Source organism: Apteryx mantelli, chromosome 3 (genome assembly GCF_036417845.1).
Source record: "Apteryx mantelli isolate bAptMan1 chromosome 3, bAptMan1.hap1, whole genome shotgun sequence".
NCBI lineage: Eukaryota > Metazoa > Chordata > Aves > Apterygiformes > Apterygidae > Apteryx > Apteryx mantelli.
In genome coordinates this window covers 66,433,507-66,454,047 of record NC_089980.1, presented here as the reverse complement: position 1 = coordinate 66,454,047, position 20,541 = coordinate 66,433,507, and the positions used below count along the sequence as shown (strand labels likewise).

General features: G+C 39.7%; 1 protein-coding gene across 1 annotated transcript; it reads right to left on the bottom strand.

Annotated features, from left to right (window-relative positions):
- Nucleotides 1–879: 879 nt before the first annotated feature.
- IYD (iodotyrosine deiodinase) lies at nucleotides 880–18,198 on the bottom strand. The gene is made up of 5 exons (XM_013957671.2): nucleotides 17,982–18,198; nucleotides 7,389–7,583; nucleotides 5,174–5,333; nucleotides 3,161–3,317; nucleotides 880–1,078 (listed from the first exon to the last, which is right to left on the bottom strand). The coding sequence occupies exons 1-5, from the start codon at nucleotides 18,160–18,162 to the stop codon at nucleotides 896–898; spliced, it is 876 nt and encodes a 291-aa protein (XP_013813125.1). The 5' UTR covers nucleotides 18,163–18,198; the 3' UTR covers nucleotides 880–895.
- Nucleotides 18,199–20,541: the final 2,343 nt, after the last annotated feature.

The following is a 20,541-nucleotide window of genomic DNA, read 5'->3' as shown; positions in this document are numbered from 1 at the left end:
CAAGGCCTTTTGTAGGGAGAGTTGCTTTTATGAAAAGTGGTCTTAAAATAAACCAAAATATGCCTGATTTGGCATGACATAAAAGCACCCTTTTTCTATCAGAGTCTCTAAAGCAGTTTAAATTTCGGAGTTTAAAACTGGTATAGTTGTAGGTGTTAATAGGATAATCAGTATTGCAATTCATTCTGGATCCCTTCCAGTGGAAGCAGCTAATACAGGGGGCCTAGCTGATAGATGTCATATAATCTAACTGTGCCTGGAACATGTAAAAATGACAAGGAAATTAGTTGGATTCCTTTTTTTATACTAGGCCTCCCACAACTGAGGAGATTTGTACCAGCAGTAGTTTAGAAAAGTCGGATGTAGGCAAGGCTTTTGAGCTCAATCAAGTAGGGAAAATACTGCTATATATGAGAAAAATATCTTTCTCCTATGCAAAATGGAACACAGTAAAGAAGAAGGGGCATTTAAAGAACACACACTGAGCAGTGTAAGACAGCTGAGCTGCTTAAGTCTCTTTATATCTTTTAATACAACTTCCATTGAAATTCTGAAGTGAAAATAACTGTGTAATGGTAATCACAAAAATATCAGGAGAAGATACATTCCAGTTCAAGGAGAGATTTGTCCCATAAAGCACAAAAGAAAAATCAAGTGATGAAGGTCATTTAAATGCCATTGTAGGTTTTCCCTGGAACAATCAGCTAGGCTCATTGATAATAGCACCTGTCAAATTCACTAAATGCACTAAAAGATATATAGGTGTAAATAGCCAGAGCAGCAGTGACAGGAGAATGAAAGCTGGGCAGAATACACAGGAAAAGCAACAACAACTTTAGAGGACTAATGCTTACTAGCTGGCACTAGAGTGGGCTCCTTCCTTGTGGCACGGGGCTCACATGACCACCATGATGTCTTCCAGTGGCTTTCGGGTCAGTGCAGGCACAGTGGCATCTTTCTTGGGATAGCCAACAGGGAGCAGCAAGAGTAGCTTCTCGTTTGCTGGGCGCTGGAGCAGCACCCGCAGGTGGGGGCCACAGTTCAAGGGTGTGGACGTCACTGTGTGTAGGCCTGCGTTCTGCAACAAGACAGACAGGAGCAGCTCAAGAAGAATAAGAATGAGACGGAGGTCTATGTTCTATATTTGTATTCCCCTAAGCCCTGTACTCATTCTCATATTGACTAGCCCAGATATACTGCTTCATTAAATGGTTCTGCAGGCTTTAGAACATCTGATTTACTAATAGCCACAATAATTGTGGCTAATTAAAAAAAAAAAGTCTACCGTGCTTGCAGAGAAGTACCGCATTTCTCCAGTGCAGCAGTAGCCCCGGCTAATTGGAACAGCCCTATTCTGTCTGACATGTCTGCAGGTTGTACAGCAGGAGTTTGCATGAAGCAAACAGTGTAATGGGGGCCCCATTTTAATCAACACTACAGTTGAGAGGCAGTTGTGGGGATATTGCTGGAATATCATCCCACAGGGTTAATCTGGCTTATGCTGAGAAATATTTTGGTACTTGTGTGCATATGGCTGGCAGAAAGATGTCTTACAGCTTTGTGAGTACTTGTTCCTCAAGAGCTGTAGCTCTCAGGAAGAGGGAGCAGAAGAGTCTGTTGCCATCTCTCACAGTGGCCAGTATTTGGGCTTATGGCAGAACCCCCAAATATGTTTATTCATCCTTCCCCCTCTCATACAAAATCTCACAAAAAAGCTAAACCATCTGACAAATAGTCAGCTGATGCTATCAAAAATATGAGCATACAGCTGAGGGGCATGCTGAAAGTTGTGCATGTGGATTTCAGTCTCTTCTTCTATTTAATGCAAGCATTTTGGGAGGCTTCAGGATATAAAAGATAGCCAGGGAGTCATGCTCAGGCAGTGGACCTCACATGTTAAGTAACATCTGTGATTCTATGAAGAGGAGGAGAGCTAGTAGTGGTGATGCTGAATGTTATGGGTCCACGGCACCAACTGTGTTCTTTAATGTTGTCAAATAATTTCTAAGAGCTGGGAAGGAGACAGTACTAAAGAGCTGAGCAGTTGGTAGGGAATCTCGGAAGTCTCACTTGGTGATGGGCTTGCTTGGAGGAAAATGGAGCCTTGTCACTCCTAAAGTTTCTGACTAGAGCAAGGCTCTAGTGACACAGTGCTGGCTCTGCCCCATTCCTTGTGCATCCCCTTTGCTCTCAAATCCATGGAGGAAAAGTACAGACCCCTGTGCAACTGCAGAGCAGCAGCACCCCTGTGATGTGCTCCTGCACTGCTCCCTTCTCAGATCTCGCACCATGGAGATCCTCCTACAGAACAGCAATGCAGGCAGGGAACTGTCACTCAAAACAGAATAGAGGAGAAATGGCAGTTCCTGGTAGGAAATTGGCCTAATATAAAAGATGGCATCTTGCTGTTATCCTGCTGACAGGCCAAGCTAATAACTGGAATAGCTTCACTATTTAAACACTTGTGTGAGCACATCAGATATAACAAGTAGAACTGAACACTGAGAAACCACTGAGAAAATCCAACTGGCTGGTGTCAAACATGCTGAGCTTTAGAAATCAGTTCATCTTCAGAAATGCCTCAGAAAGACTGATGGAAATGGTACAGCCTGTTCTGTGAAATATGTCCCTGATTTTTTTTTTTTCCAGCACTAAAAATGATTTGGAGTCAAATCATTTTTTAGGGTTTACTGAAAGGAAACTGCCACTATGGCACTGTACAGCCATGCTTTGGTAACCTGCAGACCCTTGTCAGCCCTGTTAAGATAAAGCAGTAATCACAGCTGCTGAAGTCTGTGCATGGAGAACAGTGACAACTCTGTGAGGTAAGCTGCATTGTATTTTTCTTCTTGTCAACTAGTACCAAGGACAGGAATCACCTTCTCAGACATGGGCCTGTGCAGAGCCAGCACTAGCATTTCTCATGTTAATGAGGATTGAGTATTTAAGCAGGAAAATTCAGTTCGAGTGAATTAGTTATTCAAATAATAACTTTAAAACTCAAAACTAAGATATATTGCCAGGAATTAGAGCAGCACCAGAGGACTGATAATGTTAAAATCTAAATTGGTTGGGTTCAGTTCTCATTTGGGCAAAATAATCTTAGTGTGTAATCCAAACCAATTCACTGACTCTCAGTGTGCCAATTCTCTCAACATACCTGCAGTGCAGCAAGCAAGATACCACAGGCAATAGAAACGCTGATTTCGTTATAGTAATGGGTCTTCTTTTTGCCATTTGGAAGTCTCCCATATACCTGCTTGAAAATGAGGATCAGATAAGGAGCAGTGTCCAGGTACTCTTTGATCCAGTTGGTTCTGCAAAAGGATAATGTTTAAGACAATTATTTTGCAACTTTTTCACTTTCCCATAAGTCACATTTACTGCCTGCAGAGGTGCAGTAAAGGTACATAATTATAACACTAGATTAAAAATAAGGTTAGAACAGTTACAGCAAACAATTAGGTGTTATCAGCTTAAGCAGAAACCTTTCTGCAGAAAAAGGCTTGAATGGAGCGCTCTGTTTTAACGCATTCGCTGCAGAGTTGATGTGCTCACCCTGAAGAGTGGAATTGCATAAAAATAGGAGGCAGGTCTTGACCTCTTATCTATGAACTGGCCTCATGAGCATTTGCCTTTGAAATGATTTAATTCCTGGAATTCTGTAGACCTGCAGCTCCCCCTGTTATCATCAGTGCCAACTTTTTTGTTGTTGCAGGAAAAACTGCTGGCAAAAAATGTTCAAAACTGCTTGGCTTAAGGTATTAACCTAAATATATTCTTACAGATCGTTATCCAGTTTCTGAATATTTCAGCATGTTTAGACTTCATTTGGTTCTTAATTCAGTATTATGAGAATATACACAATAAAGATATAGGATTTAGATAAGAAAAGGTGTATTTTCTACTGTTCTCACAGAAAATTAAAAATACTGTATTTTAGTTGTTTATATAGCAAATATGTTTGCTGCACCTGAAAAATAAATAGCATTATGAAATAGGTTGAGCAAATCAACTCTACAAAGCCTTGCATATGCTTCATTTGACAAGCAGTAGATTTCTTCCCATTGTGTGAAGTTAAGCAAGTCAGTCAGACTTTGCAGGGTATTTGGAACAATTAAATATTGCATAATTTAGCGCTTGCATAGGGTCTGGCCTTGGGGACACTGCAATCAACAGCAAAACTCCCAATGGCTTTGGGAGCTACATTGTTTGAGAAATGACAGGAGAGAAGTAGGACAGGATTTCTGGCAATAGAGGTAACATAGAAGAAAAATAACGATGGAGCCAAATGCTCGGACAAGTCTCAAAAAGGAAGATATATAATCTCTTTTTAATGGAGTCAATTTTATGGACCAGCTGTCAGGGCACAATTCTAGTCATATTTTTAAGTTTTTCTCTTTAACCATGAGTTTTAGAAATATATTAATTGGTGGGACGGGGAGAGGAAAGGAAAAAGATACTAGGAAAAAACAAGACAAGCTGCTTCTATCACTTGGATTTTCTAAACTGCGGCACTTTCAGTAAGATTCCTGTCATCTTGAGAATCAACATAAAGCTGTACAGAGGATTTTATGTTATGTTATGTGTATATATGTGAGCTGAACATTAATGATTATCTAACAATGAGAGTATGATTCACTTCTTTCATCCCTCTTCTGGTAAGATTGAAGCACACAGGCATGTGTGTCTGTTAGGTGCCACGTTCTACCTGACCCTTTGAACAAGGTAGCCAGCTTTAAAATATGAAGACAGTAATTTTTATTGAGCTCCTGCTGGGTGGGAGTTCTACTTTCCTCAAAAAGGAGTTTCCTCTTCCCAGGTGTAAACCAGCAAAAGGGCCACGATATAGAAACCCTGACAACATACTGAGTGGGACAGTGTCTGACCCCATCTTCTTCCTTCTCCTGTAATCAGGAAGTAGGAAATATGCTACAGCTGCCCTCCTGAGTAGAGTGGGAAAACAGGAGATTCTAAGGAGCATGGACCTGAAAGAACATTTTTAAAACAAAATTTTTAAAATTAAGCTGAATATTTTTAGGGTTTTTTTTTCTTCCTGAAAACATGTGGAAAAAATACAAAGAGAGAAGCTGTATATAACTTCTCAATATAATCTTTCCTATACCAAAACCCAGCTCCCTTCAAACCACTTAGCCAGTGGATTTTTTTGTACCTCAGTCTTTTCAGGTCATTAACCCATCTCTCTCCCATCCTTTTTTTGTAGTTTATTTCTTCTTCTTCTTCTACAATCTCCCGAATCTTATGTTTTAAATCTGAATCTTGCACTACCACAAAGGTCCAGGGTTCCGTGTGCGCTCCGCTGGGTGAAGTACCTGGGTACAAAAACAGGAAAAGTTGAAAACTTGGCACAATGCTCAAGGAGGGCCTGCAGTGAGAGGTATCAGCTTTTCTTTGTGGGCTTTGGGACTAACCATCAGAGCAATGGGAAAGCAGGCTGATGAGATGGGAAGAAATGGATCAAGATAAGTTCTTGCTGACAATCTCTATTCATTTGTTTCTTGAAGAATATAAAATCCCATTCAGTGACAGAGGTTAGTCCCTTCAAATAGCCATCTTACATGGGAAGCAAAATTTAGGGATTTGAAAAAATTCCTCTGTGCTTCTTATGATGAGGCAGTAATATGATGCAATATATGCATGCAGCAATGTTAATGCAAAACATTCTACTCAAAGCAACACACCCTCTGAATATGTAACCAACCCTGAGAAAAGGTTCTGGCTGAAGGGCAAAGCTAGGGGCTTTCTGGGAAGCAAGGCTAACCAGCCATGCGCAGGAATCCATTGCTTGCTGACAAAGACAAGGAACTGCATGATGCAAACATCTGCCATATAGCATACAGGTTTGAGTTTGTTGTCCCAAAGACAGCTGGTGAATATAGGTGTGCACATACTAAATCTGCACTTGCTCATTCAGCCCTGATCATTACACAGCAACTCCACTGGAGAACATTTTAACTGTCTAACAGATGAAAGCCAAAAACTGAAGAATATACTTACCTGTACAAGCTCACAGAGCAATAGGTTAAGAAGATTGTTTAGATCTTCTAGCCCCTTGTAAACATTTTAAAAATATTAGAAGTTTTTGCAGACAGTATATTTGCTTCTCTGAGCACTAAATTCAGCTTAAGAAACGCTATGAATAAAAAGCTTGAACTATCTTTTATATTGCAACGTGGTTAAATCAAGAACCTTGTCTCTCCTCAGGTTTGAATAAGAACTCATGACATTTATGTTTTGCTTTGTTTTCTTTTCCTCCACACAGCCCAAATCTTTCAGGGTTACAAAATACTTCATCTGTACTCCAGGCTTGTTCACTTTGCTGCATTTGCCAAAACATGTTTAGTGTTTTAATGAGTCCCAGCTAATTAGAGGAAGATGGAGACTCAAAAAAGTGCAGTAACAAAGCTGCTTACAGTTTTTAAAGGAAAAACAATGCACTTCAGATGCAAAGAATCTCTATTATTAATCCTGCTAGAGACTATTGAACTTTCCTCTAAGACAGCTTGTGAAAATTTTGCTGTACTAACAGCAGCTGGTTCACAGAATAAAAGAAATAATGAGGGTCAAATCCATTCCTGGCCGAAGTCAACATTGTTAGAACAGGGATGAGATTAGGCCAGGACATTACAGTAATGATCTGAAACACATGAGTTCTCAAAAAATGAAAATTTATTTCTGACACTCATTCAGGTAACCTTGACCAGGGTCCTTAGCATAACACTCCAGTCATACACAACAGGGGCCAGGCACTGATGCTGAAAGGCCTGGAAGGTTTTTTTGTGGGGAGGGGGGACAAAACCTTTTGCCTATGATAAATCTTAAACATTTGTGGCAACCAAAATATTTTGCATGGCTGGGCCAATTTCATCAAATTTTTTGGCAAAAAAAAACCGCCAAACAAAAGCTTCACATGATAAACATCCTCAAAATGAAAGACATTTTAAAGCATGTGAAATTTCTATGGTTTGACATTTTTGAGAAGGAAACACTTCAGTATTTCTATTTGAAAGATGTTTCATGAAACTGTGCTTCAATTTTATTTTAAATAACATTTTTTAAAGTTTGAAAATGAAATGTTTGATGCTGTTGAAACGATTTTTTTTTTCCTTCTGGTTACACTGAAAATAAAAAGAAATTGGAAGTGCTCCAAACCAGGCCCCACTGTATAGTTGTTCAAGCAGCTCTCATTACCATACTGAGTAGTTTCTAAATAATCAGTCAGTTCTTATTCATTATGGCTACAGGTAAATCTAGAAAGACCATATGCCAAGTCCTAATTCCCTCAGCTTTTGTATATCACTTTAACAGAGTTGAACAGCCATGCGGTAGTCTTTTTTTTTCAGACCTTCATCCATTCAGTACCATACCTGCTGTTCTGATGACATTATCAATAACTTCCCTGGGGACTGGCTCATCACTGAGAAACCTGACAGACCGCCTCTTATTAAGAAGTTTGTAAAACTCTTGTGACCTTTTAATCATTTCAGCCTCAGAGTAGCGCTCAGCGAAGAAGGGGACATGGGCAATGTTTTCATCAAATCCTTGCCACTCCTCATCAACCTCTGCAAGAAAACAAAAGAAGTGAAGCAGGAACTATTAGGCCTTTCTTTGTTGGAGAAAGCCGTTTATATCTTTGGCATTCATTGCTGTAATGTGCTTTGACCTGTATTTGCATACATTGCACTTCTGCACTGCTAGAAAGCCTAAGTCTGAGGTTCCAGCTGACACAACTCATTGATTCCCAGCTCCAGCTACCAAATAAACATGTTTAAAAGCCATCAGCCAGAGGGGGGACTGGAGGAGGGGGGGGTGTCCTGGCTCACTGTAGCAAGTGTGATCCAGGAACAAGTTATGGCCTTCTGCACTCCAGTTTGCAAACCTGCCTGCAAAAGTGGTTTACAAGCTAAAACTGCAGTGAAGGAGAGGCCAAACTACAGCCTTCTTTTCTCATTAAGTAAATGTGAATATGTGTGTGTTCTTTTCGCAAGCATTCTACTAAGAAAAAAATCAATCAAATCACTAAAGTCAAGGAGAGGGCTTGACTACCAAGATGTGTAAAAGCTCCTCCGAAGGGTTGAATGTCGGCTTCTTCCCATATTCATGTTTCATCACAGGAATGTTACAAGGCTGGGCTCTGTGCAAATGTGACTTTGTGGTTAAGTTCTTTGGTTTCAAAATACTTCAGCATGAGGGGAAATGGGTGAGAGACATCTACACTTAGGATAACAACATATTAAATGCAGGATATTGTATTTCTTGCCTTTAATTTAAGAACTTAAATTGTGCTTCATTTCATGGAAATCTGCCCCCTCCCCCCTCCCCCTTTTTTTAGTACCATAGATGTTTTAACATAAAATACAGCTTCTGTTGCCTCGGAGATCTCTTCTTTCTCCCCTGCATTCCTAGTATCAGCAAGGATAGCATTTTTTGCAACTATGACATAGAAGTGAAAGCCGTTTCAATTTTGCATTTCAGTTAGTCAATAGTATTGAGCAATCGGCTACAGAGTGCTGAGTCAGGAGAAAAACACTCCAGTTCTTTTTTCAGTGACCGTTAGGCTATTATTCAAAAATCATAGCAGTCTCCAGTGCAAATTCAGATAGCAATTATTTCTATGTTTTAGTAGTATGCAGTTGTCTTGGAGACCAGGCTGATCACTTGTTCATTTTATAAACAACAGTAAAATGTTTCCAAGTGTGGCTCAGCATGTGCAAGAGGCTGCAATCTATCCAGTTTCATATGCTGAATCTGGACCCCGAACAACATACATTTTGCATACAAAGAAGTCACCATGAATGTTCCTTTCAGCATTTAGTGCCTGTGTTAGTACTCTCAATTACAGTCTGCAAAGACCTGTCTCCAGGGTAATGGGAAGCAGTCACCAGTTGTAAAAACTATTTTGAGGGGAATCTTGCACAACCAAACCAAAAGAAAGAGGACATATCTTTCTAGTCTGCCCTTTCTGTTTTACACTTATTATTGTGGATGATTATTCAATAGCAGCTGGCTGACTAGACTTGTCCTTTGCTAGCATTCTGGTGACCTTCAGAAACTTTCACATTCCCTTTTTGCTGTTCCTCCCCCACTTGGTGAAGGCGATACCATGGGGTTACAACAGCTGTGTTTACACTAGCAAATAGTGCGGTGATCTGTAGAGAGGAACAGCTTCAGCTGGGGACCCAGTGTTCAACACTCTGTGTTTTGGAGTGGTTATTTTGGAGGAACTCTAGTTTGGTACAGTGAACTGAACACTCACCAGTAGTTGGAGCACACCAGGTGCTTTCTGGGGATGCATCTCTGGCTTACTTTTATTCTAAAGGAGTCCAGTTCACTTGTTATAACTGTTCTGGGATGCGAACAAAAGTGTGGTACTGGGCACAATTAGGAGATTCACTTGAATCTGATCCAAATGCCTGATCCAGACTGAAACACTAACATAGATGCATCCAAAAATATATTTCCTTGGCCCAAAGAAATTAACTCCAGCTATATTTTTTCAAATATACTCCTCAAAAAAAGGGGGGGTACCATGTTAGACCACTAATAAATAAGAGTGTGTTAGGTAAGACTGACTGACCTCACTCCCACTGTATAAAAGTCAGTATGCAACCTCTCCATAAAGACTCACAGGGAATGCAGTTGTGAAACAAATCTCAGGATACTTATCTCTACCTCTTGCCTCTCTACATCACGGTTTGGAAGAAGATGTAACCCTCAGCCCAGGTGACTGGGTCCATGTAATAGGAGGCCTAGTGACCTTAGCTCAGTTTTACTGAGTCAATTGCTGTGAAGATTGAGAAAGAATATGAGATAAAGCCATACAAGATAAGAATAGTAAAAAAAAAAAAAAAAGCAAAAGTAAAAAACTGTCACAAGCAGAAGTGTAATATCTGAGACAGTGATAGTTAGCAGCTCAAGCATTTGAGAGAAAAAAATTCTGACCTGAAAATGTGTAAAGCCATACGAGAAAAAACATGGAGCTGGGAGATGGCAACTGGCAACTCAGCAACCCTTTCCAACCTGACCGATAACAGTCTGGCCAGCAGAGAAATTCAGAGGGTGCCTCATTAGGGCAGATAAGCCTCTCACTGTTTAGCCTAGTAGCTCATTTGTTCTAGCTATCTACTCTGTATATTAGCCAATAAATATTTGTTTTGTAGTCTTAAAAGTGTACATTTCCTGTGTGCAGAGTTTCTTTACATGCTGTAGAGCTTGCTCAACAACAATTAACCCACAGAGGGGGGGTTACGGAGAGATAACACTCTTTATTAGGCCAGTTGATACAGATATGAGAAGAAAATATGCAAGCTTTGGACACAAACTCTCATGCAAGCTTCTCTTGAAGGGCCGATGTGCCTGCAAGCTGGTTTGCTGCTTGCAACTGCCTTGATATGTCTAATAAAATAAATTCTCCCTCCCCAAATCCATCTTGCATATAGCAGTACTGCTACTACAAGAAAAAAGATATTCTTTGATGAACTGAGACCTAACAGTTACACAGACATGACATATGTCTTAGTTTTATCCATCGGCATTCATGTAAGAGGAGTTTCTAAATAGGATAAATTTTGTCCTTATGTTAACAAAAGCCTGAAATCGACTCAGGCTGTGCATGTGTATCAGAAGGCAGAATCTGACCAAAAAGCTATAGTCAAAGTAGGTATTAGATTGATGTCCTGGTGAAAATTTCAGGTCAGACTGTACTATTTGCATGATGCTCACATCAATATGCTGTAGAGATCATCCCTATCCATTTCCCAGTAACAAGTTACCGTTGTGTGTCCTGGGAGAAATCCTAGAAGCAGTCAAATAAAACTAACTCCAGGACCCAAGAGTTCATTATTTACTTTCTTAGGATGAGGATTTAGCAAAGTTCAGAAAGCAGGAAATAGCATACATTCAATGCAGTATACCTTTTATTCAGCCACTGATGGAGGAGATTTACTAGTCTGATCTTGGTTCCTAAGCAAATCAAGGGCCTACTTGGTCATCTCTTTTTCTAGTATTATTGCAAAACCATGAAAAATCATTTTGAGTTAGAGATACTTAAACTAGTGTATAAACTACCAAAACCCCTTACAAAAGAAAGTTTGTCAAATGGGAGCAAAGCCTGGAGGAACTTTATGTAATCTGTGTACCTGGTTTTGAAACATAGGGAGAGGAAAATGAGGTAGGTGATAAATCAGCAATAGATATGTAAATGTCAAAGAACAGCAAGATGAACAGCAAGATTAAATTACTTATATAGATGAGGGCAGTAATCAGAGATCTGACACAATGGAAAGATTGTACTTAGTCAAAAGGGGATGTTATTTGTGGCCAGTCGAATGCAGGGGCCTAACACGATAAACTGGAAGAACTATCAGTGTCTGTATAGCACATGAAACAAGACATGACAGGGAAAGGAGAATCAGGATGCAGTAACAATAGCAATACCTGATCTGACTTGTTCAGGAAGCACATCAGTAAAAAAATAAGGAATAATTGATGTTGTGCTAGACTGCAAAGAAATAAAAACATAGCATGGCTAAAACAAAGCTTGCTTTTTCAGATGCGCTGTCTTTTGTGATAGTGTGGAGTTTACAAAGGCCCCCCAAGGTCACATCTGAATCACAGGCCATATTTTTAAGAGAAGGACATATTGCCTCAACTGTGTCACTGTTATGAGGTATATGTGGGTGGTATAGCTTTCTAGGTATATACAGAAGAGGAAATATTATGGTAGCACTAAAAACCAGGCTTCCTGCTGAAGCATCTGATACCTTAATCAAATAACTTGTTCCTTTCTTGACTCAGTGACTCTCTTAGCTTTGGTTTCATTGGGAGGGGAGGGCATTATAAAAAAAGTACTCCTACATTGAGATTATCAGTTCATTCAGTTTAATTGACCAAATGAAAATGGTAAAGAAAAGTAGGTCTATAACTGTGGGTCTCAAGTTTTAAAAGAATAAATTTAGGGAGAATAAGGGATTAAGAAAAATTAAGTTGGAGAAGTCAGACTGAAGAACTCACGGATCAAGAAGAGAGACTTGTCATTTCTTTAAATCAGAGGTATAAAATCCATCTTTGTTCTAAATGGATAGAATTAAACAAAGAGAAAAAGTTTGGGAGGAAGAGGCCTTAGATATAATTGATTGAGTTAATGTCTCAAAGAAATGATCTATAAGCAGCTAGGAATGGAAGAAAAGGATTGGTTAGCAAAGAAAGCTAGGCCTTGTAAATCAGAAAGCATTAAACTTGCAGTATTACCTAAGGCCAGACTGAGTTAAATCTTACGAGGTTTGTTTGTTTGTTTTTCCATATAAGAGAAGAAGCTCTTAAGAAATCATATATAAGAAATAAGAAATTTATATAAAAGAAATATAATAAATAAATAAATAATATATTATATATATAAGAAATAAGAAATATATATAAGAAATGAAGCTGCTGTGCAGCCAAGATAGTTTGGATTAATAATAACATAGCCAAAAAAGAAATGTACTTTCAAAGATGTTGAACATGAGACAAGGGTGAGGTGACTGATGAGAATGGAAGTAGGAGAATCATAATATCCAAGATGTAAACAAAACTTAAAGAGCTTAACGCATTCAAAATGAGAATACCTAAAAAAGCAGGAGAAGAACCCAGAAGTGACAGAATTGACTTACAAAACCATATCTCCTAGCAATTTTTTTAATAAATTCATCTATTATTTATTCTCTTCCACTATGTGTCTACCATTCAGTCTTAGCAGTTAACGTTATCCATATGTTAAGCTAGAATCATTATCAGCACCATCTGTTTAGTGCATGCTCTCTATATCTTTAATTGCTGTGTTTGGACATATTCCTGTCTGTACATTCACATTAGACAATACTACAAATGCCTTGTTTAGATTTCTATGTATTCCATCATTTGATGGACAACAGGCATCCTGCTAGTGAGTCTATACCTTATTAGTCACATTCCCAAGATTCCCATCACTTCTGTTGTACATTTACAGTAGCCAACTCAGCTTCCTGCTTTTTAAGCAAATCTACATTGGCTTTAACTCAGATATCCCAAGTGAAATCTCATAATAAAAGTGCTACTTCTCTAATTCTATCAGAAATTCCTCTCTGGATGCCTTTTAGGATCATGTTTGCCTTCTTCCCAGTGGTTCACACTGAAGCTAATAATCAGCCTACAAGCCATATAATAAATTCTGCCTCTCAGTTTGTAGCAATAATTCTTGCTAGTACATTACCAGTACAATGACTTGTCATTTCACTTCTGTTGGCCACTTATTTTACCCACACTGATACTTCCTTGTGTTTGTGGCTCCTGGTTTTATATAACAAATTCCACTTGCACACTCCTTGGTTTTATGCCAAGACCATCAGATAATAAAGACTGGTCCCAAGACTGATCCTTGAGAAACATCACTATTAACCCAAGTCTAGACTAATGCGTCTGCTTTCCAAAACAGCTGTTTCAGTTTCTCCTCTAAGGAATTGCTTCCCAAGCTTAGAATTCCTCTTCCCATCCTGTTCACCAGTATAAGGATACAATGTATGGGAAAGTAATTAAATGCATATAAAGTAAGTCCCCACATCTTTGGACTTTAACTGCTGGGCAGCTGACCTCCTTGTGGTTTTTTTGCTTCTTTGATGGCAGACTGCTATGTAATATGCCACTGCAGGAATCCCAGTAATGAATTCCAACCCTGAATTGTGTGGTTAGTAGAAGGCTAAAAGTGGTGGAGTGCCTTACTGATGGAATATAAATAGTGGCTAGCAGGCTGACCCTGGAACCCACAGGAGCTGGTCAGGGGTCTTAAGCAAAAGAAGTAGCTATTGGGAGAGGCAGACCCTGGAAGAAGGAAGCCAGCAACAAAATTTTGTGAAAATGACCTCAGCTAGAATAGGGTTGGAGAGGGATTCTTAAGGTCTTCAGCAGAATGAAGTGGCTGTCTTATAAAGAGAGGATTTGCTGGTTTACCTAGCAAAAGGAAGATTGAGAGGTAATCTGACTGCTGTCTATGCACCACAGGAGTGTATATACCAGGGCTGGAAAAATACCCTTTAAACTACAAAAGAAGGATGGAAGAGGAAAACTGTATGTAGACCAGTATTAAATAAGTTTAGGGTGGCCATTAGAAGAAATTTTTTAACTCATAGAGTGAAGTTTTGGAATAGCCTTCCAGCAAGATTAATGAAATGGTATCAAAAAATGCCAGTTTTCAAGAGAAGTTCAATCAGCTGATGACAGAGACTGGAGGTGTCTGCAGCAGCAGGGAGATAAACACAATGACACACTATATCCATGTAAATCCTATGTTCCTAAATAACACAAAGCATGAATTGTTATTAAATTGGAAAATTAAACTGCTGCTGCCTCACTTATGTCACTACCTTTATTATTAAAATATATGGGAAACCTTTGAATGTGGTGGGGAGGGAGAGAAGTACTTCTAAGTGGGAGAGGTGTGTTTTAAGAAGTATCACAAGCAATGAGCAGTGCATTTGCAGAAGAGATGGAACATTTAGGCCTTTGCACCTTGCTTTATAGTCCTTGAGTATAGTATATCACCAAGCAAAGTCCCCGCAATTAAATATATAGCAATAAAATACCTTTGCTAATAACCTCTGCGGTTGATGCCCAGAGTAACAAGGGTACAAATAAAATTCATTCTAATCCTCCACACCACTGTAAACTGGGTCTATATTTACCTTATCCATCAATTGTTTGGCCTTAGTATATGAACCAGAAAGTGATTTATGCTTCTTCTTGATTTGAGCCTAACAGGTGTAGTGTAGTAATTAACTGGGGAAGGATGTGATTTCAGTAGCACTACATTCACTAAATTCCCCGGGCTGAAGAATGAATGATTTGTCTGAACTTGCCCTAACAACAGTCTAGATCAAACCATGTAAACTTAACGCTGTGAGGAACTAGGTACTACCACTTTGGGATCAGATGCCCATGACTATGAGAGATCTGATTCATTGTTCAAGACAAAGCTGAAGAAACACGTCTTCTGGCGGTGTCTATTTGGTAATCACATATGGCCTAATACAGTACATGGCCACATATACACACATAAAGACCATTTTTGTCAATCTGCAGCATGACAATGTCTCATTCTGGATCTCATAAATGAGGAAAGAAGTTATAGGACAGGTGATAGGCATGCAAAAAAATCTGAAGTACTGCCAGCCGAGGCATTAAACAAATAGACTGAATGCTATCCGCTTAACCAAAGAACTGGCTTTCTGGCTGCTCCAAGAAACATCCTTCCCTTCAGCCACAGAAAGCATAAATAAGACAAGCTTGGTAGCACCTGAATAGCCATTCACTTCCTGAATAGCCACTTCTGCCATTCACTTCCATTAAGTGACTCTACTGAGTCTGTCCAAGCAGTTCAGCTAATGATGCTTAATGCTTTACTGCACACAGGTATGCCACTCGCTGGCGAAACATCCCTGTGGTACTGCTTCACGGTTCACACAGCTGGTGACTGCCCAAGCAAGCTCAAGTGTTTTTGTAATGCAGTTGAAGAATATGGTTTGCCTCTTGAAGCATCCCAGTACAGTAAGAGTGCTATGCAGGTTTGGTTTGCTTCATTTTCTTGGTAAAGTGCCCTTTCTTTGATCATGGTCAGGTATGGAAAGACTTGGTCCTTAGCTGCACTTTCATACTCGGGGGATATTCAAAATTCGGCTCATTTAACTAGAGCAGGCCTAGATTCTAGTTTTAGAGGCCTTAAAAATGCTTGATCTTATTTAACTCAAACTCTCTCCAGAGGAACTTTGCCTTTAACCACAAGCCAACATGAGACATTTAAGTAGAAAGGAGCATTTCTAATAAAGTAAGATATATTAGTGAAGTAGTAGAATTGATACAGCATGCAAAGTGTGCTCTAATATTAACAAAAACTCTGTTTACATTCCATGTTTCTATTTCTACTATTTCTACTTCTAACATCTACTAAGTCAGTGAAAATTTTAACATTGACTACAAGGCAGATATAATTCGATCCTTAACTATAGCATTAGTAAAATAACATATCACTACCAAGGTGGCCATATTCTCTTCTCACTTGTGCTGTAGTTTTCTCTGCCGAGTAAAAATTTCCTCAACCATGTTGCAATTGTTCTAATTTTTCTGGAGATAAAAGACAGACCTGTTTTGCAAAGATGCTGGTTTAAAACCACATAGTATTCAGGAAGGGGTCATTATTTGTTATTAAAAACAATATAGCAAGAAAGCCTAAATTAAGATTGGAATATATGGTACACAAAGGGAGGTTTTATTAAAAAATCACTTCCTTTTAGCAACAGGGAAAAAGTGCCTATTTACCTGTCAATTTTTTATAAGCAATTTTTAACTAGTACAGTTTTGAATTCAATGCCTGAATAAAAGACAGGAAAAAAACCTAAGACATAAAAGAATAACATTTTGTACATAAAGCTGTGCCAGTAAGGCTCGTTATTAGGAGCTAATAGCTTTGCTTACTTAGAGGATCTAAAATTTTAAACTGATGGAAACAACTGCAGTCAAAGATGTCACAATGATAATAATTCATAGATTATCACTTGAACTAGCCACAGGAATTTTGATTTGCAACAGTTTAATTGAACTATTTAATGATTAGTGACAGAAAGAAAATACTGGATAATTTTTCAAATAATGTTTTGAATTGTATAAAGGAAGGTACGGTCTAGAACTAACTTTTAAACAGATTTGGGATATTTTGGAAATAGTCCACTTGGTTTAAAAGGTTCCGAGTATCAACTATTTCTGGAAATTGATACACAACACTAACTCAAGCTACACTCAACACTGAGAAATAAACAGAAATAATGTTTCTTAGCAGTAGGTATATTGCTAAGAAAAACAATAGGTAATAGCAATAGGTATATTGCTGTAGCAATAGGTATGTAGCAATAGGTATGTAGCAATAGGTATGTAGCAATAGGTATATTGCTAAGAAAAACAATTTAAGTTTTGAGATTCCTAGAAGCTGACTTGGGGAACATGTCATTAAGCGACAAAAAGCCTTCAAAAATCAACATTAGAAAAAAAGCTGTGTTAAATGAGAGTTAAAAACATTACAGGAACAAAACTATACATTTTTACTTTACAAGAAAATGAGGGGAGCTTATGCAGGATAATGAAGAAGAAAAAAAGATGGAGAGTATATTTTATGCTCCTACTTATGCCACAGCTGTGCAACTGAAGTCAATGCTGTGGAAAAGGACATTCTGTGCAGGTGCAGATACACAGTTGAGTGAACACAGATTAGCATCATCACCACATTTTGTTCTTAAAAATTTGACACAAATTACTTCCAAAATGATCCCAGTTCTAATCCAGCTAGTGCTCTCATGGACATTCACAGAAGTCACATAGAAGGGACTTCAGGAATGAAAACTGAACGCATATTTTGTTAGCAGAAACAGTTCAAGAAGATGAGCAAACAAGTGTAATAAATCCATTTCCATCTCTTTTGGGGGTGCTGAGATCAAATATAGACTGTGCTGTGTAGCACTGGAAGTTAAGTTGGATAAGATTTTTACACAATTAGCATGCTGACAGAAACTCAGTGGTCAGCTCTTCCCTTTCCTCATACTAATGAGGGCTGGGAAAGGGGAGGGGGCTTTAGCAGTATTTGCTTTCTTTTCCTATATTCTCCACAGAGTGCTTCATTGGTATGAGATCTGCTGGGCAGAGGGACAGAGAGCACTCCTTGAAAATGCATTTTCTTTTTGCAGCCTGACCTGTGGAATCTGGGGAAATGCAGATTTATACCGAGACCAACATTGCACCTGCACAGCCTCCTTCCCCAGAGCTGACGAACTCAAGGCACAGCAGCAGTGTAGCACTATGTATACTCCATCACGCTGGAGAGGTTCAGGAGTTCACACCTCATTTATTTATAACAGCAGATCAAAGTCAGACATCAAAATTGCTCACCTGGCTAAGATTTTTCTTACCTTCTTCCTCTAACTGGTGGTCAGTACCATCTTTTAAGTCTTCATCCACCCATGGGCGAGATAGAGCCTTGCTTTTAGTCTCATGTTTTTCTCTCTCTCCATTCTTCTTCTTCAGTATTACTCCAATCAAAACACATATAATGGCTATAAAGACTGGGGTCAGGGAAGAAAAGAATGCCATGACTACGGAAACGTGGAGCCGTCTTTCCAAGTTCAATATTTTCTCTCCTGAAAAAAAGAGGAGGAAATGGGAACAGCAGAAAGGCAGTAAGTGCAAAGGGGTGGACCCAGATACAGAAAAGAAAGGAAGGTTCAGTCCTCAGACTCTATTCTGCTTTCACTTTTCAGCCACTGCCCCTGCAGTCTCATCTGGGATGTGCTCCTGTTGTTAAGCAGACCCAGATTTATCTATTTTCTGGGAAGAAACTGCTTACTAACACCAAGCAGAGGCACTGACCATATACAAATACATAAATGCTGTTAAATGCAAAAAAACCAAAACTTCAAAACACCAAAATAAGAAAAAACACTCACTCCATTTTAGTTATGTAGATCCTAATAATCTTACTTATAATAATGAGTATGAGAAAGATTCAAGTAGGAATGTGACTTTTTAAAACTGACAGCATCTCTTTAATGATTAACTTATAATGCTTAGTCCTACTACATGTATCCTAGAAAAGCAGAATATGATCAATTGAACATGAGTTTATAGAGCAACCCTTGGCTGTATAAACAGATCAATAGAACAGATAAGTAAAGTGGTAGCATTACCTCTGTATGAAGCATGAATGAGATTATTCGCAGAACCCTATATCCCTTCTGGATGTTCTGGGGTGAAACAGAAGAATTCAGGGAATAGAAATGAGAATGGTTTGAGGGTTGAAGAATCTATGCTGTAGTGAATTTTAAAACTCTAATTCATTCAGCTTATCAAAGGAAAGATTAAAAAGTGGTAGGATCATGGTCTAATCCAGGAATGGTCAATGTCTAAATGCTTAACCCATTTTTTTCTTCTCAGTCAGCTGCCTGGGAACTGAATCAATACTGCAGTGTTGAATCAGTCTCTTTATGTGGGATAGTTGGGACATCCTGGATAATGAAAAAACAGATGGCAATGGAGGCTAAAGGGCATGCTGGAGAGCACAGTACAGCGATACCGACCATGTGCAGTTACCAGCACCCATCGTCCTTTTTAGCCCTGGCTAAGCACCAACCCTGCCAAGCCTTATCTCATTCTGCACAAGGCCAGCTTTGAAGTCCCTGCATCCATGACAGGCTAATCTGCATTTGGATAAGCCCACCGAGGGTAAGGGAAAGCAGTCTGTAGCTGTAGCCATTCCAGGAGACAGGGCGCCCAGGGCTGGGCACGTCGTGCACTGAGACTGGCACCCACCAGAGTGGACTGCAGTGCCCCCACTCTGTTGGTTCAGAAAGCAAAGCACACAGGGGAGAGCCAAGTCAGGGTGTGCCGAGGTTTTATCCTGACAGGGTCTCACTCATGTCATAGCCACTCATGTCTCTTGTCCCCCCAGTTTTGCAGCACTGAGCACACCCCTACTGGTCCCACTAAACACTGCCACACCACAGGGTCCCCGCCAGATGCTCTCTGCCTTCCCGTGCTTCGAGGAATACTGTCAGATGCCTAGAGGAGGGGTCCGTATGTCAGGAAGCATAAACTAAGAGCTGCCTTAGTGCACAGGCAGAGGAACGTGTGGTGGGGTGCAGGGCCAACTCAGGCCATACCGGTTGGCCATGCACGATGACTGTCTGGTTGATGGTCGAGGCACATATCCTGTTTTCATACAAGGCCCTCGCTGGTTTCTGCAGGCCAAGGAAATTGCTGAGCTGTGCACGTGTCACCTTGATGCCCTTAGAGACAGGATGAAACTGCCTCACAGCTTGGACCCAGGCTGGGCATTACCAGCTGCCCATCTCAGGTACAGAAAGCTTCATTGCTGTTGCAGTGCATCCTATCTCATCGCACAGTCCCCAGGTACAAGATAGGTCCTGGTCCTTCCATGCAAGCAATGGGATCCATGTAACGCTAGTTCATCCAGAACTAGCGTAAGTCCATCAGAGATGAAATACAGAGGACATGCAGAAGTCGACTTAGGTTTCCAACCCAGTAAAACTGACGCTAGACAGGCACCTACCTCTCGCTAAGAGGGCCACCTGCTTGAAAACTTTAGCCACAAATCTTCTCTTCCTTTTTTTCCAGTCCATATACAATCTGGATCATCTGCATGGGTCATTGATCTTGGGTTTTCTGTAAAACTATAAAAGAAAACACGTACACTGCACATGAATACAAAGGACAGCAATTATGTGGGAGAAAGAGTTCAAATTATCCTCTCTCTCCTTGATTCAGAGCAGACATTTAAACCCATTTCTCCTGCTTGCTGGCCATCCAGTCAAGAGGAAGGATACTTCACCTAATCCCAATTAGAAACATTAATTTTGTTCATGTGAGTAGAACAGATTTTATCAGATAGATTTTCAACATCCTACTGTATGTCAGGGAAGGAAAAAGGAATGCAGTCTGAATGTCACCAACTGT